At 35.8% G+C, this 22,654-nt stretch overlaps 1 protein-coding gene across 1 annotated transcript in view; it reads left to right on the top strand.

The window, feature by feature from the left end:
• The window catches only part of ube2f.S (ubiquitin conjugating enzyme E2F (putative) S homeolog), a 98,465-nt gene that overhangs the window by 38,589 nt on the left and 37,222 nt on the right, over positions 1 to 22,654 (top strand). The window contains 2 exon segments of the mRNA NM_001091552.1: positions 16,381 to 16,451; positions 17,779 to 17,836. Of these exon segments, the coding sequence (NP_001085021.1) occupies positions 16,381 to 16,451; positions 17,779 to 17,836 (129 nt within the window).

Here is a 22,654-nt window from a genome sequence, read left to right as displayed (position 1 = left end):
GTGTAGTGGTGCACCCATCACATGTTCCATTAACATTTCTTTATTCTTAGTAGCTCATGGAATTTCAGCAGTGGCAATGACTTTTTTGGCCTGTGGTTTATAACCAGAGAATAAAGTGAAAATGCGCTATTAATTGTCAGGATATATGGTCCTATATGGGCCTAAACTGGACAAGCTGTACCATTCTCTGCCTCACATAATTGTTGGATTATACCAAAGCATGTCAAATCTGAAGTACTGTTGCTGTTATGTTGCATTGCTTAATAGACAAAAATATAATGTGTAGCTTATATTCTGCTTAAAGGAGAACTAAACCCTAAAAATCAATATGGCTAGCAATGCCATATTTTATATACATAAATTATTGAACCAGCCTCAAGGTTCAGCATCTCTATAGTATTAATGATCCAGGCCTTTTACATTTTTACTGGAGTTTCCCATCTTGGATTTTGTTAGCTCATTGTGTTTTGAGCAGCAGTTGGGAAGCTAAGCTTATGAGTGGTTGCAAATCATCAAGTCAAATATATTCATAAATTATTAATAAATATTCAAAAATAATTCTCAAAAAGTCAATAAATAGTCATATTAGCTGATGCTACAAGACTATTAAATTCTGATGCTAATTGTGCAGGTTTCTGAGTTGCAATGTACAAACAATTATTTACAAATCAGCCTTCTATTGTGACATTTATATTATACAATGTATATATTCTGTATTTGTGTGTCTGTTCCTTAGCTCAACAACTAACAGCAGCACAGAGCAAGTGCAGTGAATCACCAAAAAAGAAGATGGGGAGCTACTTGGGTATATTCAGAGACACAGATCTTCCCTGCTAAAGGGCAGTGGTTGCCTTGGGCTGGTATAAAAGTCCAAAACATAATGTACAACATTTCTAGCCTACTTCTTTAGTTAAGTTTTAGTTCTCCTTTAACTAATAGATCTAGCTATAGAGAAGGAGGATTTATGTAAAATCAAAGTAACTTGATATTATTGGGGAATGCAATAAAAGTCGCAAAGAAAAACAATTTGCACAAATAAGAAAAAATAAAAATTTGCATTTCACAATGTAATACTCTTCTTTAAACTATTATTGCATTGCAAATTTTAATTGCACATTGCGCACTTCTAAGAAGTGCTTGAAGGTGTCCTAATCTTTTGAAGTAAATGTATAACTTTTTCAGTAAGAACTTTTATTATATTCACTGTGCACTGGCTCAAACTATAACATTTGCAATCTTTCTTCCACTGCTGGAAGAGGCCACTAAACAAACAGTTTCCGGGTTCGCAAAAGCTATATTGAATTCTCATTCAAATATTTATTCCATCGCCAACTTTTATTACATTCCCCCGTAAGTGTTTTAAATATCTTGTACCACAGTGTAATCTGGAATAGATTTAAACTTAAGACCTGTTCTTTGTTTTTATATTAACCAATAATAAACATTTAAATCTTACTGTTTTATTGACTTTGTGTTCTTTAACTTCTTTGTGACCAGGCAGTTGTCCTTATATATAAAGCAACTTGTTGCTTGAATAGGGCATTCTTATATTTGAAGGAATAAATAAAACAAGGCCATTTGGCCGCTGTAACTTTCTTATCTGCAAGAACCTTTAGTATGAATGTGTATCTTTTATTTTCTTTTAAAAATGACTTAATTAGTAAATTGATTTAATTTGAGCTAGCTTCTGTTTCTACAAGCTCTCCTAATTGATTGATAGTACTGGAGGCAGTGGTCTAGTGAGGGAGATGTCCCTTGATCATTTTATTTAGGCTCTTTTCCTCTCTGACTTCTTACAAAGGAAGGTTTGACCTCTGCTTTTAATTATCTGTTATGTCTTGTAAGGATGCAACAACATAAACTCTAGAGTGGGTGGTGGAAGATCAGTTACAGTTTTGTTTTTGAAGCAGTTGAACTATTTGCTACTAAATTATTCGAAGCCCTATAACTTGTGTCTAGAAGGGTTAGTAACTCGTATAGAGCAAGTGTTCCTGTAAATGTTATTTATATTTATTGTAGTAAAGTTGAAAGCAGGATAATACTATGAGTAGCCATTTCATATGCCTTAGTGGAGACTTTCAGAAATCAATCGCTAAAAAATGTGTTTTCGTAGAGGAGCATAATTACAGCTCTTGTATTTGGAAGGGTTTTATTATTTCATGTTCTGGTAGGGCTGCCACTTAAAGACCTATACTAAAATTAGCCTTTAACTGATTTAATATCTTATTAATAAACTGTCATGTTTCACATGACAGTTTACATTATTCCAGAATATTAATAGAATAAAATGAATTCACATACAGGTATGGGGCCTGTTATCCAGAATGCTTGAGACCTGTGGCTTTCTGGATAAAGGATATTTCCCTAATTTGGATCTGCATACCTTAAGTCTACTAGAAAATCATGTAAACGTCAAATAAACCCAATAAATAGGCTGGTTCTGCTTCCAACAAGGATAAATAACATCTTCGTTAGGATCAAGTACAAGCTACTGTTTTATTATCACAGCAAAAAAGAAAATCATTTTTAAAAATTTGGATAAAATGGAGTCTATGGGAGATGGCCTTTCCATGATTCCGAGCATTCTGTATAACAGGTTTCCAGATAATGGATCCCATACCTGTACTTGTTTCTGTCCTCATCAATTATAATAAATATTAGTTTGTATTCATATATTATCCATGAAACTGTGAAAAATGATTGCTAAAGTCCCTGAAATAAATTACATTGTGGTAAATTGCTGCAAATGTTCCATTTGTAATTAAAACCATACCTTTTAGAATTATTCCTTCCTTCCTGAGGGTAACCACATGATCCAAGGGTGAAGTGAGTAAGAAAGACCTAACTGCTGACTGTGCTAGTAGACGGCTAAACTACACCCTTGGGATGCAAAACCCTATTAAAGATAAATAGAGCTTTTTTATGAATATTTATACTTATTTATGTTAATTGAAGTATAAAATTTAGGACAGTTCAGAAATGCATAAGTATAAGCCGCTGTCATTATTGCTTTCTGTTCCTCATTAAGTCTGCAACTCATTATTGGCTCATTGGGCTAAAGGGGTTTTAGGCCTTGGTTTAAGGAGAGATATTCTTAGTGGCATTGATCATTCCACAGTTGGCTTTCATATTTTGTAGACAGAACATTTTTCACTGTACAGAAAAAAGAACTGATAATTTAATTGCTGAGTTAATATCTTATTAATATAATATTGTTAGAATGTTTTTATACTTTATAGTTTTAATATTTTAGAATGTAGGGTTTTTTTTTTTTTTTTTACCTCTTTCTAGTTTTCAAATGAGGGTCACTAACTCCAGCAAAACAATTGATCTGTAAGGCTATGATTTTATTGTTAATTTTTATTACTTATCTTTCTATGCAGGCTGTCTTCTAATAATCATACAGCTTCCCATTCAAAAAATTAAACCTTCGCTGCCAGCTGCTGAAATTCCACAGTGTAAATTTACTGAACAAAAAGCTAAATAGTTAAAATAAATAAATAAAAGGAGACCCATTGCAAATTGTCTAGTTCATTTTAAAAGTTAATTTAAAGGTAAGTTATGATTCCCAAGTCATTTAGGAAATTCCTTACTGTGAAGGCCCCAGGTTCCTTATTTTTATGTTTCAATCGTTTTTATTGAAAGTTTTTCCAGGTTTTTTTCCTATAAAGTTCCATGTTTCCAGTGTGATAACAGGAAAAAATACATGTCAACATATCACATTTGTGTCCATTAATGTCGGTGGGGCTCAGGGCCAGGCCGGCTGGGCGCCCAGGCAATCCGACCGGCCCCATCGCCCCCTCCGCTGCCCGCGCATACATGAGCCTGCACGCATGCGCACTGACTGGCAGGATCACTGCTCGTACGCATTGACAGGCGCGCAGACGAGCAACTAGCTGAACATTGCAGACCGGTCTGGGGTAGGCAGCAGTAAAAGGTATGTGCCTGGCACCCCCTAAGTTTGGCGCACTAGGCACATGCCTACTCTGCCTACCCCTAGTTCCGGCCCTGGTGGGGCTAGTAAAGTACAAAAATCATTAAAAGAAGGAAAGAAAAGGAGAAGAAGGGAAAAATAGAAGAAGATAAATATAAGTTGCCAAATTACTGCTCCAAACATCTGCAGCATATTTCACAGGGGGGAGCAATATGAGGAGCAATCCTGTCTTTAAACCTTTCAATAAGTCAAGGTGGAACAGTCAAATCCACTTGGATAGCGATACTGAATCCATGGGTCCCAATCCCCAAACCTCCATAAATTGTCTTTGCTTATCAAGAGTTAGTTTTTCCATGATTAATACTCTGTCTATTATTGTCTTAACCTCCAGAAAAGACAAATGGGGAGGAAGCCAGGCCCCAGGTTCTTTATTTTTACTGATCTAATGATATAACCAGATGAATAGCGTCAAGAGCTTGAACTCAAATTGCTAGGCCTTATGTATCTTAAATTATACAAGTAAACTTATATAAAATCTATTATCGGAAACGCCTCCATAATTATAGATAAATGATATGTTTAGAAGTTAGAATAAGTTGCTTTAAATGGACTCTATAGGAGATGGCCTTCCTGTAACTGAGAGCTTTCTGGATAACTAGTTTTCAGATAAGGGTCCCATAAGTGTACTAATATGCTTTGTTTTTTTATTTACAGGGATAAGCAACTAATGTTGTATGTTTGTTACTAAAACATAGGTATTCGGATGCTGGGAATGGTATTTTGCAAAATTAGAAACCACTTTATTTGGAGTAAAACTGTTTGCTGTATAGACATAAACATTAATTTTGTGCATGAAGACACACTGTTGGCAGACAGACTTTTTCCCAGGCTGGTTTGACTAGGCACATTGCCCAGCTCTTTTCCCCTGCTGCCCAACTCCTCTCAGCCTCAGCTTTTCTCTACCAGTGCGCCACGTTGAATAGTTTGCTGTTGAAGCTGGTAGGACCATGTTTGCTGATTTGCGCAGTCCTATTGGCATTTATAAAAAAAAGATAGTCGTTCCAGCGGGTTGGGAAGGAACATATCTAATTTTTTTCCCCCACCTGGCCAAATATTTTTCTTGTCCAGTGATTTTTTATTTTTATTTTCTGGAGAGAACTCTGTGGCAAAATATACTGCAGGCCACCTGTTAGACAGACCCATGGATGCATAGCCTGAACTCATTTTAGCTTATGGGGAATCAAATGCACCTAGTTCATTCATAAATCTGTTTTAAGAGCATGTTTATGAATGTTTACTTAGTAGTAAAGCTGGAGTGTGACAGGCTACTTAAACCCACTCTGCAACAGCTGACATGCTGTCCCCATGAGTCAGACTTTTCATATCACATCAGACGTTCTGCCATCAAATCTATTCAACATCTCGCAGGCAGTACCTACAAAATCCAGGTTCTTGTTCCCAGGATTTATTTTGGTCTGAGAATAGCCTCAGCCAAGATACAAAGAAACTGACTCATATGGTATATTTAAAGTTTTACTTTTGTCTTTCATTATTTATTTTATAAACTGCTCTAATGGGACATATTGTATAAAAAAGAATGTGACATAGCATTATATACCTTTAAATATAGAAGGAATTTGCTGAGTTTAAACTGATTTTTAATTTCTATTATTTTTTCCAAACACCTACTAGAGCTGCTTCCATTACCAGGCTGTACAGAGAAGTTTAGTTCCTATTAGTAATGAGCAAAATTTTTCGCAGAGTTTTGCAGCAAAAACAGACACCCATAGACTCCAATAGATAAAAAAAAATGAACGTATCGCATTGCACAACAAGAGGAAAAAACTAAATGGTCAGATTCGCCCATCACTGGGTCCTATCTTAAACTGCACTGTAAGATAGGAACCAAACAGTGGTTGGGTGAACCTGATAGGGAGTCAAAGCATATCTTGTCTGAATGCAGGGCTGTGATTGATTGACTGTCCTCCTCTTTCTGTGCTTCTGGCGGGGACTGTTAGGACACACCCACCACTAATTTGAAATAGGTGAAATTGGCACCATATTATTCATTATTGTCTCCTTTAAGTTTCAGTGCTGTCTCTTGGGTCGTGAAGCTGATTATTTGGTCCACTGATTAAGAATGTTAAGAATGAACTGCTGGAATGTTAGGAACTATTGCAAAAATAAAAATTTAACAAAAGCTCCATCATCGAAATAAGAAATTTTCTAAATATAATCAGTTTAAAATTCTGACCCGTTTCTGAAATATTTTCACTAACCCCCTCTCAACATCTGTCTTTCTTTGTTCTGTCTTCATGCGGGAGTTCTGATAGAAAAATAATATTACCAAATAAGGAGAAATGATGTATTAGAACTCTTGTAAAATAATTTGATTGTCTCCCTACTTGCAGGGCTTTTGCCAAAGTCAGTTATTCTGTTTGTGCTGGAGGCTGTTATTTGAGTTAGCTCTAATACACAGTGTCGGACTGGCCCACAGGGATACCTGGAAAACTCCCAGTGGGCCCAAGTGTCAATGGGCCTCTTGCTTCTAAACATTTGGTCTATTTCATGGCCATTCCTTATTTCTTTATGGGAAAAATGCTTAATAATAAAAGAATATAGTAAGTAGATATAAAAGACTAGGAGAATGTTTTATTGCTCAGGAGATCAAATTAGTTATTATGTAACTACCGATTGTGATGATTGTAAAATTGCTTTGTGAACACAGTCAAGGGGAACTCCTTTTTACTATAATTTTTTCATTTTTGTTTTTCTTCTTTCTGTATATTGCTTTTGTCTTGTTTTTCTGTTTAAAAAAAAAAACCAAATAAAGAATATGTTAAAAGAGGTTGAGTGAGGAGAGGAGGAATAATAGTTTGTAAAGTGGTCCCTCAGCTTTTCTGTTGGGCCCCTGGCATCCCAGTCGACACTGCTAATCCATATGTTAGGAAACAGAGAACCCCCCTAAATGATATATTGGCTCTAATTATAAATAAAAATCAGACTCCATGAAGAAAGACACCAAGAAAATAATGGTTCAACTGTTTTTTCTTTCCAATACAGAAATATAAAATAACAGAGCATTATACTCTTATAGGTTTTTACACCAACACACACACAGTTTTTTCCGACATGCTAGAAAATGAGCAATTTTTTTATGTCGCCATAATTATTGAGAAAACAATAAGGCCCTGTTTGTTTTTATCAAGTCTACTAGAAAGGCGTAAGTGCATTAAGCCATATATTTTATGAAAACAGTGAATATTTCACTTCAAATCTGTTGAATACCACATAATACAGGTATGGCATCCATTATCCGGAAACATGTTATTCAGAAAGCTCCGAATTACAGAAAGGCCATATCCAATAGACTCCATGTTATCCAAATAATGCGAATTTGTAAAAACAATTTCCTTTTTCCTCTGTAATAATAAAATAGTAACTTGTACTTGATCCAAACTGAGATATAATTAATCCATATTGGAGGCAAAACCAGCCTATTGGGTTTATTTAATGTCTACATGATTTTCTAATAGACTTAAGGTATGAAGATCCAAATTGCCGAAAGATCCATTATAGGGAAAACCTCGGGTCCCGAGCATTCTGGATAACAATCAGAATGTTTTGTGAAATATTTTCAAAAATAGGACCTCTGCCATTGACTTCTACAGGACCTCGACAGGCTGAAAATGGAGTTTGTTCATTTGGTTAAATAGCTATCATCCATAGCAGCAAATATATACATACACATATATTTATTTAATACTTTTCATTTTTACCACACTCTTCATTTTCCCATGACCATTAAATCAATAGCTCACAAACTGGAATTCAATCTCTGAATAAAATCCATTTATATATATATATAGATGTAGTTTCTGTGACACAATTGACATATTGTTGTTATGAAACTTTTATATTTAATTAGCTTCTCCTAGGTAGTATTTTCCATGTCATTCAGTAGATATTTAAAGTCCTTGACCTTTCCAAATAATGTAAAACCTTTGCTTATGGTGCTCTTGCCAACTCTGCTTACACAGGCAGAATAATGAAATTCCCTATATTTTATTATATAGTTTTACTGCAGATGCAGCACTCGTTATTAAATGGGTTATCCTGAGGCTAGAGTTTATAACAGTTCAAGAAACACTGATGACTTTCAGCCCTCCTGTCATAGAAGCTTAAACTGTTCTTTCCTAAGAGTGCCAGCAATGTGTTTCAGGGCAATAGGTGCACTTACTCATTCGACATTGTTTTCCCTTCAGCATCTAAAAGTCTTGTTGTAAAATCTTAACGTCTCATTATATTATTTACACGTAAACACACATCATTATATTACACTTTAAAATCACGTTTCTGCAGGCAGCAAGTGAATTCACCAAGCAGATGTATTAATTCATTGCCCCAGCAGAAGTGCCTGTTGTGAAGCTGTTAATTTGTTTCTCATTAATGCTTTTAAATAAAAAATATAAAGTGGGACGGTTTTAGGGTAGGACTCCACAAATGATTTTGTTGCGATCCGACACGCTGCGGCTAAACGCATGCGGAAAAACGCATGCGACTTGTCGAATGCGACAAAAATAAGGTAAGAGAATTGTCGCATGCTGTAGCAGCGTTGATCCGACAGTCGCGTCGGATCAACGATTTGACACCATGCGACAATTCTAACTCTTACCTTATTTTTGTTGCATGCGTTTTGTCGGATCGCGACAAAATCGTTCGTGGAGTCCTACCCTTATACAAAAGAATAGGTTGAAACTGATGATAATGACAGTTTTAATTTATATAAACAAATTGTGATTAGTCCAAAACAGGCAAACATGCAGTGTCGGACTGGGATGCCAGGGGCCCACCAGAGACCTTAGGCTGAGGGTCCACTTTCCAAACTATTATACCTCCTCTCCTCACTCAATATCTTTATTCTCCTAGTCTCTACATAATGTACTCTATTCTTCCATTATTAAGCCTCTTTTTCTCATAAATAAATAGGGAATGACCATGAAATAGGCTAAATGGTCAGAAGCAAGAGGCCCACTGACACCTGGGCCCACCGGGAGTTTTCCTGGTATCCCGGTGGGCCAGTCCAACACTGCAAACATGTTAGGGGATTCGATTATTTGCAGCTGAGCCAGTCACCCCTGTGGACAGTGAGTTGTCCTTGATCACTAGTTACAATTTGATGTACTTGGCAGGTGGTGTGTACTGGCCACAAATCTCAACCTCATTAAGGATTTGTGGAAGTACAGTTATAATTTGGTAATTATGGTCATTTTTCCTAGGAGTCCTCCCACTCACATGAGTGCTTGTGCAATGCAGTGCAATGTGGTAATGTGTAACACAGTGCCTTAAAGTGGTTGTTCACCCTTAAACACTTTTTTTTAGTTTAGTTGTTTTCAGATAATTTACCAAAAAAATACATTTTGTAATTACTTTGTATTTTCTATTTGTGATAATTTTTCCACTATTAAAGTGTAAAATTTCATTTTTCACCTCCTAAAACAGTTTTGAGAAAGGGGAGAGGGGGTCACCAACTCTTTAACTGTTCTAAATTGATACATTTACTTGATACATTTTTTAGCTTTGTCCCTGATGAATTGAATCCCTGAGTTTCATTAAAGGCAGCTGTTCCAATAGTTGCTAATGTTCCACAGATACTGCTGAGAAATGTATGCACTAACTGTAGCAACTAAATGTAGCAAATTCTAACAGTTCAGAATGTCCCTGGATCAATGTGCTGCCTGACTGAAACACTTAAGAGACACGAACATCAAACTTTAAATGATAAATAATGAAGAGCAACTGAAAATTCATTGTTCATGATGAATATTCTGACAGCAACTCAACTGAAAAAAGTGTTATGAAGATGAACAACCCCTTTATGGCTGATTATTGTAAACATTGAAAAAAGCACAAACAGGATGTTGTCCCAGTAACAAGAATTTGTTTATTTAATTAAAAGATTTTTTAAGTTGGACCCTTTCTGGACCTTCCTGGATGTTGATTTCTTGTTCTGCACTGTCATTAGGGATGGGTGAATCTGTACCATTTTGATTAGTTGAAACATTTGCAAACTCAATAGGCATTTGTTGCTGCAACTTTTTCAAAACAATGCAACATTTTGTACGACTTTCTTTAGCCCTGAAAAAATGTGTCTTGTTGGCGTTTTTTTGCAGCGAAACCTAATGAACCTACTTGTCACCTTCATCTTGTTATTCATGCATTTGTCATCATCTTGATATTCTTTGTTTTCTAGTAGTGTTTATTAGGGGGACCATTCTCTTGTCTTAGTTCAAATAATAAAATTGTTATACAAAGCTCAATATTTTAATATTCCCATTGAGGAATGCAATCTTAACATCTGTAGAGAAGCTTGTGCCAACATATGATAGTCTTCTTATGATATCTGATATATTTTGATAGCTTGGGCTATATTAGTATTTGCTTGTATGACTTATGTATAGTAACTATGTTTACAGTTTGTATTGCCTGTTTGGGTAAACTTACAGTGTGTAAGGTTTTAAGCGTTATAAGACAAAATTTACTAGTGTTAAGTAGAAGCTCAGCATCCTGTCATCTGGTATTGGATATCTCTATTGGTGATATTTTTTATTACTTTAATCGCTGCCAAATGTTATGGTGTTTGAAAGGCACTGAAAGGCACTGATATCATCTGTAAATTTCATGTTATTACTAGTAATGTTTATGTGTTTTCTGAGAAAGGTAAAGTGATGCCTCCCATGAGTATGGGATAGTTCTGTAGATCTTGTAAAGAAATATTGATAGCCTCAGCTGCAGTCCTTTGGGAGATGGTACATTCATCATTTATAATAGACTGAGTTATTTCTTTGTCTCGTACCTGAATATTGTAAATTGAAATTGCACTTGATCTTTGGAAGGTCTTAAAAGAAACCTCTTCAAAAGCAAATGCTTGTCAGAAATAGTTGATTACATATGTTCTGGATTGTCCCTTCAAGAATCTTGATGCCCCCAAAACATTTTGTTTTTCTAAAAATTGATTTATCTGGTCTGCTCCTAACATCGACGTCTTGTTCATATGAGGGTCAGATGTATTGATTTTTAATTAAACATTAAGTTGTACATGCCATCTAGACATCATAAAGTCAGTCACAGGTGAAACTTTGGGCAATTTGTGTATATTTCATGGTTTGACCAGAGGAGGACAGTAATGGGGTTCAGCTTTCTTGTATGCAAAGATGATACAGCCTTAAGAAAATGCTTCTGCTTCTTGGCAAGAGGAAATTCTGGATAAGAGAATGAAATGCCAGAAAACATTATTGAAGCTTATTATAGTTGATTTTTCACTGGCAGTGCATTTGACTCCACGAACAACTACAGGGTTATATAAATATATGTTTTTTGTTTGTTTAACCAAAGCTGTTCTCAGTCTACTCCTTATATTCATCTCTGAGTGCAGTCAACCTCCAATAAGTTGTGCTGTGGGAATATTCAAAAACATGATGAAAATTGTTTCTGATGTACAGTCATAATAAGAGAAAGTTATACAATACAATCCAACCTTTCCAATGTTTTATACAGAAGGACTGAGATCTCAAGCAAGTAATCAATCCCTTGCAGGTCTGCATGCAGCCACCAGTCAATGTATTGTCGTTTATTTGTGCTAAATTATGCTTTTTCTGTGCACTAGTTAAAAACTTTGGTGGTTGGGTGTGAGCCGGTAGTCAGTTGCATGCATGCAAACACAGTTTGTTGCTTGGACTGGTATCACTCATACAAGTTTTAGGGAGAACGTTGCTTAAGTTAGGCATCTGTGACATGATCTGGTCACCTTACTTTTTTCTCCCACAAATGAAGAGTCTTTATCAGCACTTTGCTTGGGGCAAACTTAATCAACAACTTAAAGGAACAGTTCAGTGTAAAATTAAAAACTGGGTAGAAAGGCTGTGCAAAATAAAAAATGTTTTCAATAAAGTTAGTTAGCCAAAATGTATATATAATTAATATAAAGGCTGGACTGACTGGATAGTTAACATAATAGGCAGAACCCAACTTCCTGCTTTACAGCTTTCTTGGTTTCCAGGTAGTAACCAATCAGTGACTTGAAAGGTGGCCACATGGGCCATAACTGTTTGCTTGTGAATTTGAGCTGAATGCTAAGGATCAATTGCAAACTCACTGATCAATTATGTCTCATGTAGCCCCCCTTAAAGTCGCTGACTATAGTAGTAGTGTTCTGGCTATTATGTTAGACGTCCAGTCACTCCAGCCTTTATACATTACATTTTTTGTAAACTAACTAAATTTATTTTTTTTTTGTTTTGCACAGCCTATTTATCCAGTTTTTACACTGAACTGTTCCTTTAAGTAAAAATATGCACCTTGTGGTAATTTATTTGAAAAACATAGGGACCTATACTTACTGCATTCCCTATGGCAGAAAATAAGGACAGGAGACTTCCTTATTTTCACCGATGCTGGATTTCTTTTTTGAGTTTGTGAGTGTTGTAAGTGTTAAGGGGAGGCATATAGACATCCCCCCTCTCACCCCCCAACTTTCTTATCTTTCAGTTAAAGGAAACGATACCCCTCCCCCGAACTATTGCATAAACTATTGCATAAAACCACTCATGTAAAACCCTGCTTCATGTAAATCAACCATTTTCATAATCATATATCTTTTTAGTAGTATGTGCCATTGGGTAATCATAAATAGAAAATTGCCATTTAAAAAAAATAAGGGCCGCCCCTTGGGATCGTAGAATTCACGGTGCACACAAACAAACCATACATGTTAGGTCACTTGAGCCAATTAACAGACAGAGTCTGAGGTGCGTAAAAGGCCACACGACACTTCTTTCCATGGTGCATTTTGTTGTTACAAACCACTTCAGAAGCTGGAGTACCAGTGCAGTTTTAAATTGGCATCCCTGTTGATTAATGGCTCACGTGTTTTGTAATCATTGGGTGCCATCATTTCCTTGACACTAAAGTAAAATGCCCTTATTACATGTCGTTCAGATTTAGATTTATTAACTTTAACGGCAGATTTATTCATTTTTGCAGTTGTGTTTCTGATGTGTTTTGTGAAAACTGTGGCAAAAAAATGTGAACTCAAATTTATATAAAACTCAATGTATTTTCAAGTCAAATTCATTTTTATATTTGTTGTTTATGGTCTTTTAAAAAGATGGCAGTTCAAGTTTTACGTAACAAAGAGAGAAGGTAGTATGGAAAGATCTGTTATCTGGTTACTGGGTCCCGAGCACTCTGGATAACAGGTCCCATGCCTGTACTAAAGTGCAGATGTGGATGTAAACAGCCTGTTTTCTTTTCCTGCTGTTCAAATCATTTCTGTTGTTTGTCCGCACAACTGGAACAAATATAAAAACACATAGCATGTATGGTCCTATGTGCACTCTCCATCTATTTCACCTGTAGGCCAATCAACAGAAGTGTGCACCCGATTGACCCGTGTATGACTGCATGTAGTGATGTATGATCCTACAGCATGTATGTCTGTGCATGGATACGTCAGAGCCTGCTGCCTCCTGAGGCACCAGCCCCAAATTCACCCACACTTACCTCTCTTGCATTGAAGTGGGAAAGGGTGGGTTGCATGCTAGTGCAGAGATCACAATTGCCCCACACTGCTTGCTTGGTTTGCCTCATGGCGGAAGTGGACCTTGCAATAAGAGCATGCTACAAAGTAAGTAATTCTTTTAAATTAAATAGCTGAATAATAACGGGAGGCAACATTTTGTGCACTGTATAAACACTTTGTAGAGATCTAAAGGATTTTTAATGGTAGCCATAATCAAATGTATGCCAGCTGTAGTGAAAATAGGGCTGGCACTTCAGTATATAGAGTCCACTAACCGCAAAAATAATTCTATACTCGTAAAGTTATAGGACCTATTATCCAGAATGCTCGGGACCTAGGGTTTTTCAGATAATGGATCTTTCCGTAATTTGGGTCTTCATACCTTAAGTATACTAGAAAACTATGTCAACATTATATAAGCCCCAAAAGCGTTTTACTTAAAATAAAGATTAATTATATCTTAGTGTGGATCAAGTACAAGGTACTGCTTTATTATTAAAGGATATATTTTTTTTTAAATTTGGATTATTTCATTATAGTGGAGTCTATGGTAGATGGCCATTCCGTAATTTGGAGCTTTTTTGATAACTGGTTTCCAGATAACAGATCCCATACCTGTAGTTTAAATCTCCATTTCAGCCCAATCGCTCAAATGTCTGTCTTATGTTAAAGGTGAAGCAAACCCTAAAGTTAAAAAAAATCCTACCCAACATATACCCCCTCCCTCTTTCCCCCAGCCTAAGTGTTACCCTGGGCAAATGCCCCTAACTTTTTACTTACCCCTTGGTGCAGATTCAGGCGTCAGAGTTTATGGGCGCCATTTTCAGCCGCTTACGTAATCTTTGGAATGAGACCGTCGCTTCTGCAATTTTCGTGAGTTTCGTCACATGCACAATTGTCACGAAATAGAAAATTGCTCCAACTGCGCATGCGCCGCTACTGCGGTCTCCATTCCGAAGATTATCAAAGAGATGAAGATGGCGTCCATGAACTCCGCTGGACAGAGTCTGCATGGAGGGTTAAGTAAAGACTTCGGGGCATTTGCTTAGAATTAGCCATTCTATAACATACTAAAAGTTAATTTAAAGGTGAACCGCCCCTTTAATGAAACTCAGGGATTCTGCTCTGCAGGACCAAAGGTAAGAAATGTATCATCTGAGGGGATTATATATTAAAGTCCAACTTTTTTTCTGGTCTGAGGGAAAAACACCTCACATTTTTCTTGTTTCATTAAACCCTGATGCTGCTAAAAGTCTGAATAAAAAAGTACTTCATCTCAATCCTGCCGAGGTCATGTAGAAGTCAATGGCAGCTGTCCTGTTTACAACTGGAAGTTATCATGATCTCCGCTGGGTTTTGTAGAATAATTCAAAAAATCTTACAATTTGTATTTTTTAACAATTTTAACAAGTCTTTTCCTGCTCCAGATTTATTGATAAATAAGGTAAAAATGTGTATGGGAGGTTGGTCGAAGTAGTTTTAAGAAAATAGTGAGTTTTTTTGTATTTTAGTTAATAACCCCCTTAATGTATCAGTTTAGAGAAGTCAGTGACCCCCTACCCGCAGCCACTTCAGAAAGACGTAAAAAATGAAACTTTTAGCTTTAATGTTTGATAAACGGTTACAAACAGAAAGCGATTGAAAAAAGACTTTCTGTTGAACTTTTCTGGTCCCATCCAATTATTTACATTTTTTGTTGCAGCTCCCTCTATGCATCTAATGTGTTTTCCATATGGTTTAAAATTTCTCTGCAACATTTGTTAAACTTTGTCACATTTATCAAAAGATCCAGACTGAAAAAGCACAAAAGGGAAAAGTCACAGAAAAGTTGCTAAAACAGCACAAAAAGCCAGTATCAAAACAACTATGAATCAATGAAATTCGGTTACAAATAGAAAGTGATTGGAAAAAGACTTTCGGGTGAACTATTCTGGCTCCATCCAATTATTTGCATTTTATGTTGCAGCTCCCTCAAGGCATCTAATGTGTTTTCCATATGTTTTAAAATTCTTTGTAAATCTGCAACATTTGTTAAACTTTGTCACATTTATCAAAAGATCTGAACTGAAAAAGCACAAAAGGGAAAAGTTGCAAAAACAGCAACTTTTTCATGTCGCACAAAAGCCAGCATCCAAACACCGAAAAACCATGAATCAAAGAAACATTTTTCAGTTGTAAAAGGTACATCTGCCATTGAATTCTTCATGTTTCCGACATGTTTTAGCTGGAGTGTTTTCAGATTTGGAATTGTCGTAGTTTTGACGCATAACAAATCCCATAAAATCACCATTTTTCCGTAGCTTTTTGGCAACAAAAAGCCTGACCTGAGAAAGTGATGGTTAATTAAATCTAATGCCAAATCTTGAGAAAAGACTTTGTGGTTTTAATTATGTATGAGTAGCACAGAGTCTAAAAAACACAAAGTAGTGCTACACACACACTCTCACCGCTGTCTGCCCAGGTCTGGTTCACGTATAAGAAAATACTTCAGCAGCACTCCGATTATGGTGAAAAAATTGGTACTTTATTCGTGCCTCAAGCTAAGCGACGTTTCGAGCTTTTCCAGCCCTTTATCAAGCTTACAAAAACGTTTTTGTAAGCTTGATAAAGGGCTGGAAAAGCTCGAAACGTCGCTTAGCTTGAGGCACGAATAAAGTACCAATTTTTTCACCGTAATCGGAGTGCTGCTGAAGTATTTTCTTATAGTAGCACAGAGTCTGTTTCACCTCTATAGATATTCACACAAGCCTTGTTTTTTTTTTTTCATTGTGTGTTTCATTCACATTTGTAATGAAAAGTATATGAAGGATACTTCAGCTTTTTTGGCTACCTGACAGTATTCTTTTTTTTTTTTACTTGTGTGCAGCCTCCAAAGGTGAAATGTTTGACAAGGATCTGGCATCCCAACATCACAGAGACAGGAGAAATTTGTTTAAGGTAAATATATGAATTACTTTTACTGCACTTCATTATAGAACCTAACTACACTTTATGGAAAAGCCACCCAGCTTATATTGTTTCAGTAATTTAAAAGCATTTCATTATTCCTTAAGAAAGATAAATGCAGTTTTATCTTTATTTTAACCCATGACTTGATTGGCCTGTACTGAAACTGTAGAACAGAAGAGGATCTGCACACAGGCATTCAAGTTGCAGTGTTAACTGCTCATTTATTGTGCGGATAAACGAGCACAATAAACGAGCAGTTAACACTGCAACTTGAATGCCTGTGTGCCGATCCTTTTCTGTTCTTGAGTATACGTGAGGCTGCCGGATCCTTTGGGATTGTGCACCGGGCTGATCTGGAGAAGGGTGTGCTATTGTTCTATCTACTGTACTAAAACTGCTCACCAAGGGGCAGATTTCTCAAAAATCAAATGTGATTTTTTTTTTTCCTCACGATTCAAAATTTTTTCTGCACCCAAACTCACACATTCAAGTTACATTTTCAAAAACTCGAATGGTTGTGGGTTAATAATAAAACAAAAATTAGACCATTTTAATGTGGAAATTCGGTTTTTATCCAAAAACTCGATTAATTCAAGTTTTCGGGACATAAATCCGATGGATTATAGTTTTTTCAGAACATAAACTCGATCATTAGAGTTTTTTTGCTGTCATTTTTCTTTCAAGATTTTCACATTTTAATTTTTTCAACATTCGAAATTCGAGTTTAGATACAAAAACCCAACTCAAATTAGATTCTTGATAAATATGCCCCCAAATATTTGTTATTAGGGACACAAAGAGTGAATGAGTATAACAGGCACATCATGTCTGGCCTTCTGAGGCACCAACCCTATATGGTGAAATATATCATCTGAGAATTTCGTATATCCTCATTCATTCTTCAGACCCTCGGGAGCAACACAAGTATGAAAAAAGATCCTGGAATGACAGATATGGGCTGTGTTTGGCTACTGATACCCCCTATGTGGAATGGCAGCACAAAGTAGACTCTGTTGGGCAGTACAGCTGGGTTTTATGCAACCAAAACTTGCCTCCGAGTCTGGAATTAAAAAATAACCACCTGCTTTAAGGCCACTGGTAGCAATATTCAAAGGGTTGCTGAGCAACATGTTACTCACTAGACACTAGTTGGGAATCACTGGATTATAGGGAGTCCTTACAAAGTCATCTTATGACTGACATGCTCAGAGATAGAGACTGGATCATTGTTACTTATCTTAATTACTTCTCTGTGCTTTTAAAGTAAAACCTCAACGATTTTAATCTTGTCATTCATTTATTTTCTGTATTTCAGTTTGCTAAGGGAACATTCAATTGATGGAACGGGTTGGGCTCCGACAAGAACTTTAAAGGTATAGTTTAAGATCATGATTCATTTGTATGGAAATCTGGACTGAAACACTGCTTTAGACTAAACCTGCTGTCATTTATTCATGTATTATATTTAAATATAAATATTCAACACACACACACACACACACACACACTTGTTTTTCTTTTATCTGAGAACAGAAAATGCATTCTTAGGATTTGATGGGTGATTTTTAGAACTTGCATTTCATTATACTGTATTTGTTATACATTTGTTTGCACTTTTTTGGGGCCTGGACAGAAAACTTTGCTAACAGCATCTATTAAAGTTTTTTTGAGTCTCCTCCCTTTACTTCTAGTGATCTGGTATAAAGACCAAGGACTCAAATAATTTTATATAGTTAAATAGCTTTGTAATTGAGTTGTGTTCAAAAAAATCTATCAACTCCGTCTCCTCCAAGCAAACCCAATTGAAATACAGTGTGTTACACTCGCATATATAAACTGTATATACCAATAACTGTAGATCTTCATGGGGATGTTCACCTTTTTTCAGTTCAGTTGGTTTCAGATTGTTCCCCAGAAATAAAGACTTTTTTCAATTACTTTCCATTATTTATTTTTTTATTGTTTTTCCAAAATCTCAGTGTAAAGTTGAATGTTCTTATCTCTGTTGTTTGAGTCTGGCAGCTCAGTAATTCAGGTGCAGACTCTAAACTGTTACTATTTTGCAACATTTAGTTGATACATTTCTCAGCAGCATCTCTGGAGTATTAGTAACTATTGTATCAATTGTATTGTAACAGCTGCCTGTAATGAAAACCAGAGATTCTGCTCAGCAGGGACAAACATAACAAATGAATCAATTAATGTATCAATTTAGATCAGTTTACAGGGTCGGCGACCCCCCTCCCAGAGCTGCTTTAGAAGGTGAAAAATTACACTTCAATATTAGAAAAACGGTGACACATAGAAAATAGAAAGTAATTGGAAAAAGTTGTTATTTCCGGTGATCTATCTGAAACCAACTAGTTGTTTGAAGGTGAACAACCCCTTTAAGATCACAATAGCCTTGGATATTATGCTGGTTCAAGAAATCATCCTAGCCACTGTTATAAGTGTTAATAGAATCCGCACAGTGAATATATTTTCCCTGTGCATGGTTATATTTATAAAGCTGGATAATAAAGCTGGATAAGAGTGGTGTATTTAATGTTCAAACAGAATTGCGAAATTCTTTTTGCAATATGAATGTCCATTAGAGTTTTTAAATATGGCAAAAATTGCAAATTGCAAATATTCATGCCACGACTTGGGCAGAGAAAATATTCGCAAAACAGTTTTGCAAATTGCAATATTAAATTGCTAATTAAATTGTCATCTCTATTTTTCCACACTACAGCCTCGCGTAGCAACCGCACTGGCGCAAACACCCATATCATTTGCGAGCCATTTGCGAAAATTTGTTTGCAATGTAAATGTTAAAAAAACGGAAAGATGAGCACAACAGTGCAGTATTTTAGCGTTCAGGAAAAAGCGTGGGCACAACTTTGTAAATGAGCCCCAGCGTGCTTAAAAAGTGAATAAAAGCTCAAAATCCTTATAATAGCTTTTATTTCCATACACACAAATGTTTCAAGATTTGCTTTCCTTTGAATCACTGAAAATATTTAGTTGTATAATCAGTGTTTCTGAGAACTGCTGCACATCTGTGTTGCATGGAGTCCACCAACTTCTGGCAAATGTTACATTCCACAATTCTTCTGCATTTATTGGTTTTGCCTCAGAAACAGCATTTTATGTCACCACACAAGTTTTCTTTTGAATTAAGGTCTAGGGATTGGGCTGGCCACTCCATAACTGGAACCAAGATGTTGCTCATTTACTGGTGTGTTTTGGGTCTTGTTGAAAGACCCAGTTCAAGGATATTTTCTTTTCAAGTATTTTAATGGATTGAAACTGATCCATGATCCCTGGTATATAATAAATAGGCCCAACACCATAGTGTGATGCTTGTGCCACAATGCTTCACTGTCTTCACGGTGTACTGTTGCTTGAATTCAGTGTTTCGGGGTCATCTGACAAACTGTCTGTAGCCCCTAGATCCAAAAAGAAAAGAAATGCTTTCATCAGTCCACAAAATGTTGGGCTGTTTCTCTTTGGGCCAGTCAATATGTTTTTTGCCAAATCGTAACCTCTTCAGCACGTTTTTTTTTTTTTATCAACAATGGTTGCCTGCGGGGGCTTTTTGCCGATAGCTTGGCTTCACATAGGCTTCTTCTAATTGTAACAGTATCACAGGTAAATTTAGACCTTCTTTGATCCTCCTGGAGACTTTGGCATTTTGTCTATTCATCATTTGAATGGTAGTTTTCTGTTTTCTTCCACGTCTTTCAAGTTTTGGTTGTCATTTGAGATCGTTTTAGTTGAGCAGCCTATAATTTTCTGCACTTCTTTATATGTTTTTCCCTTTCCAATCAACTTTTTAATCAAAGTACCCTGTTCTGAACAATGTCTGGAACTACCAATTTTACTCAGATTTTCAGAGAGAAATGCACTATAACCAGCATGCACCATATTTGGTGCCTTCCTTCTTTAAATAGGGGCCTTAATTGACACCTGTTTTTTCACAGAATGAATGACCTCACTAATTGAACTCCACACTGATATTATTTGGAACAAGCTATTATTATTTTGAACAAGCCTCAATTAATGATTCAATTACACAACATCAGCAGCATGCATGTCATGACTGTTGGGTTTGTTGGTTTTCTATTTCTACCAGTGATTGATCAGGTTGGTGATGTACTGCTATTATTCTGAACACAACTGTATATGGTACGGTTTTATTATTACACAGAAAAAGGAAACGATGTTTTAAAAAAAATTGTAATTATTTATAATTATAATTGAGTCTATAGGAGAAGGCCTTCTCATAATTCAGAGCTTTTTTTGATAATGGGTTTCCGGATAACGGATGCTATATAATTTTTCTTTTGTTTTCTTGAAAAACCCAAGAGTCAAAATGCAACTTCTTGCCCTTGCTAAATATTTTTTTATTCTGCCACTGTTATTTGTTAGAAATACTGGATACATCATTCTGGATCAGGTTTTTTTTTTTTTTTGTTTCTTAACAGACATTTGCGCTAGTTAATTGTATATAAATACACCTGAGGTCTTCCCGGTGAATCATGCATCACTCCAATAGACATGTTTGTGATTTAAAGAAAGACTATCTGTATGTTAATTCCTTTTGACTTCAGGGTTGAGTTGCTTCTTAATGGAAACATGTGCCTTGTATCTGTGTCTATCTCTTCTATTTTGTGAAACAAATTGGTTAAAACTATATTGTGCACTCTTTGTTTCTCAAGCATTTTCTAGGAATTAGAAGAAAATTGTGCAATTTCACATGAAAAATATTCACTCATTCAGCCTATGTGAAAAACTGGTTTATTTTTTTTTTTTTTACAGTGTTACAGTATCACTAATATCTGCCCCGTGAGAATATCAGAGGGTTTGTTCTTGAGACCATCCTTTTACCTGTTTGTTTTCAATAAGAATAAAACAAATGCCATGTTGCTGGTAGTAAGAAATATCATAAATCTATAATTATAAAATTTGGTTGCTGTTCAAGGTTAATATTATTATTATTATTATATATTTCTAGGATGAGCTTTACTTAGCCATGTTGTTATTAATCTGTACTTGTATGAGCTAAAAGGGATCTGAATAAATGCTCAACAACAAATTTGCACTAAAAAGGCTCTTTAAAGAGAAATCATACCCTTTAAAAGAACAGCTTCTGATCATTTTCTCTTGTGTACTTTCAGTTAAACATATTGGAATAGGTTATTCTGTACATGAAGATTTTGCTAATGTAAGTGGCTATAGCCATGGCTTTGCTGAAGTTATATTGGTATCCAAAAAAATTAAATTCAGCATTGACCTTTGTTGGACTTTTTCTTTTTTTTTTAAATTGCGGAATGCTCAATAAGGACATTTAGTGAACAAAAACCCTATAACATCTAATTGACATGGGAGCAGCTTTACTTTCTTAAGTAAAATGTGTATTGTTCCCTGAATTGATAACTGCTTAGTTTAATGTCAGTTTAAAAACATTAATCACTGTCCTGCCGATGGTACCTACGTGGACTTTATGCTAAAAAGAAGGAAGCGGCTCTTGATTAGTGGAGCCTAGAAGCAGTGCAGAAATTATAGACCCATATAGATTGTCCATTCCATAAACATCTAAAATAAGTAGATGATTAATGCATAATCCTATCTTGTGCTGAAGCCAGAAGCTTGTTCCCAACACTTGATCTATTTACCCTTCCCCACTTCTGTAGAGCAGCACTTTCTGATATTGTCCATGACTATAGCTTTATTGCACTTCACTTTTAATGCTAGATTTTTCCCTATTTACGTGCATCTTGTAAGAAATGTCTGGAGAAAACCTTGAAGTCACATAAACATGGCTCCTAAAATGTCATTCCTAGATGTCTAGCTGCCTTCCAACTTCTTTTTAATATGAGCCTGTCAGCCTGCATATGGAGTGCAAATTTTCTTAACACAATACTCTGTTCAGTGTAATAGTAAATCAGTGTTAAACGTAAGGGCGCAGAACATCATGAATTTCCAAAATGTAAAAAAAACAATTTTTATATATTTATTAATAGAAAAAGAATGCAAAAAAACATAAAACTTCAGCATCTGCAAACTTGAAAGATCATGTAGAGGTCAATGTCAATGTTAATGTCAACTAGTTATTGAAATTAAAAAAATTTTTGAGCTTGTCAACCCCTTAAACATTTTAAATAAAATACAAATGTGGTATTAGTAAATATCCTGTTTTATTCAAA

The sequence above is a fragment of the Xenopus laevis genome, chromosome 9_10S, assembly GCF_017654675.1.
Source record: "Xenopus laevis strain J_2021 chromosome 9_10S, Xenopus_laevis_v10.1, whole genome shotgun sequence".
Taxonomy (NCBI): Eukaryota; Metazoa; Chordata; class Amphibia; order Anura; family Pipidae; genus Xenopus; species Xenopus laevis.
The sequence above is the reverse complement of the archived record's forward strand: the minus strand, read 5'-3'. Positions and strand labels throughout refer to the sequence as shown.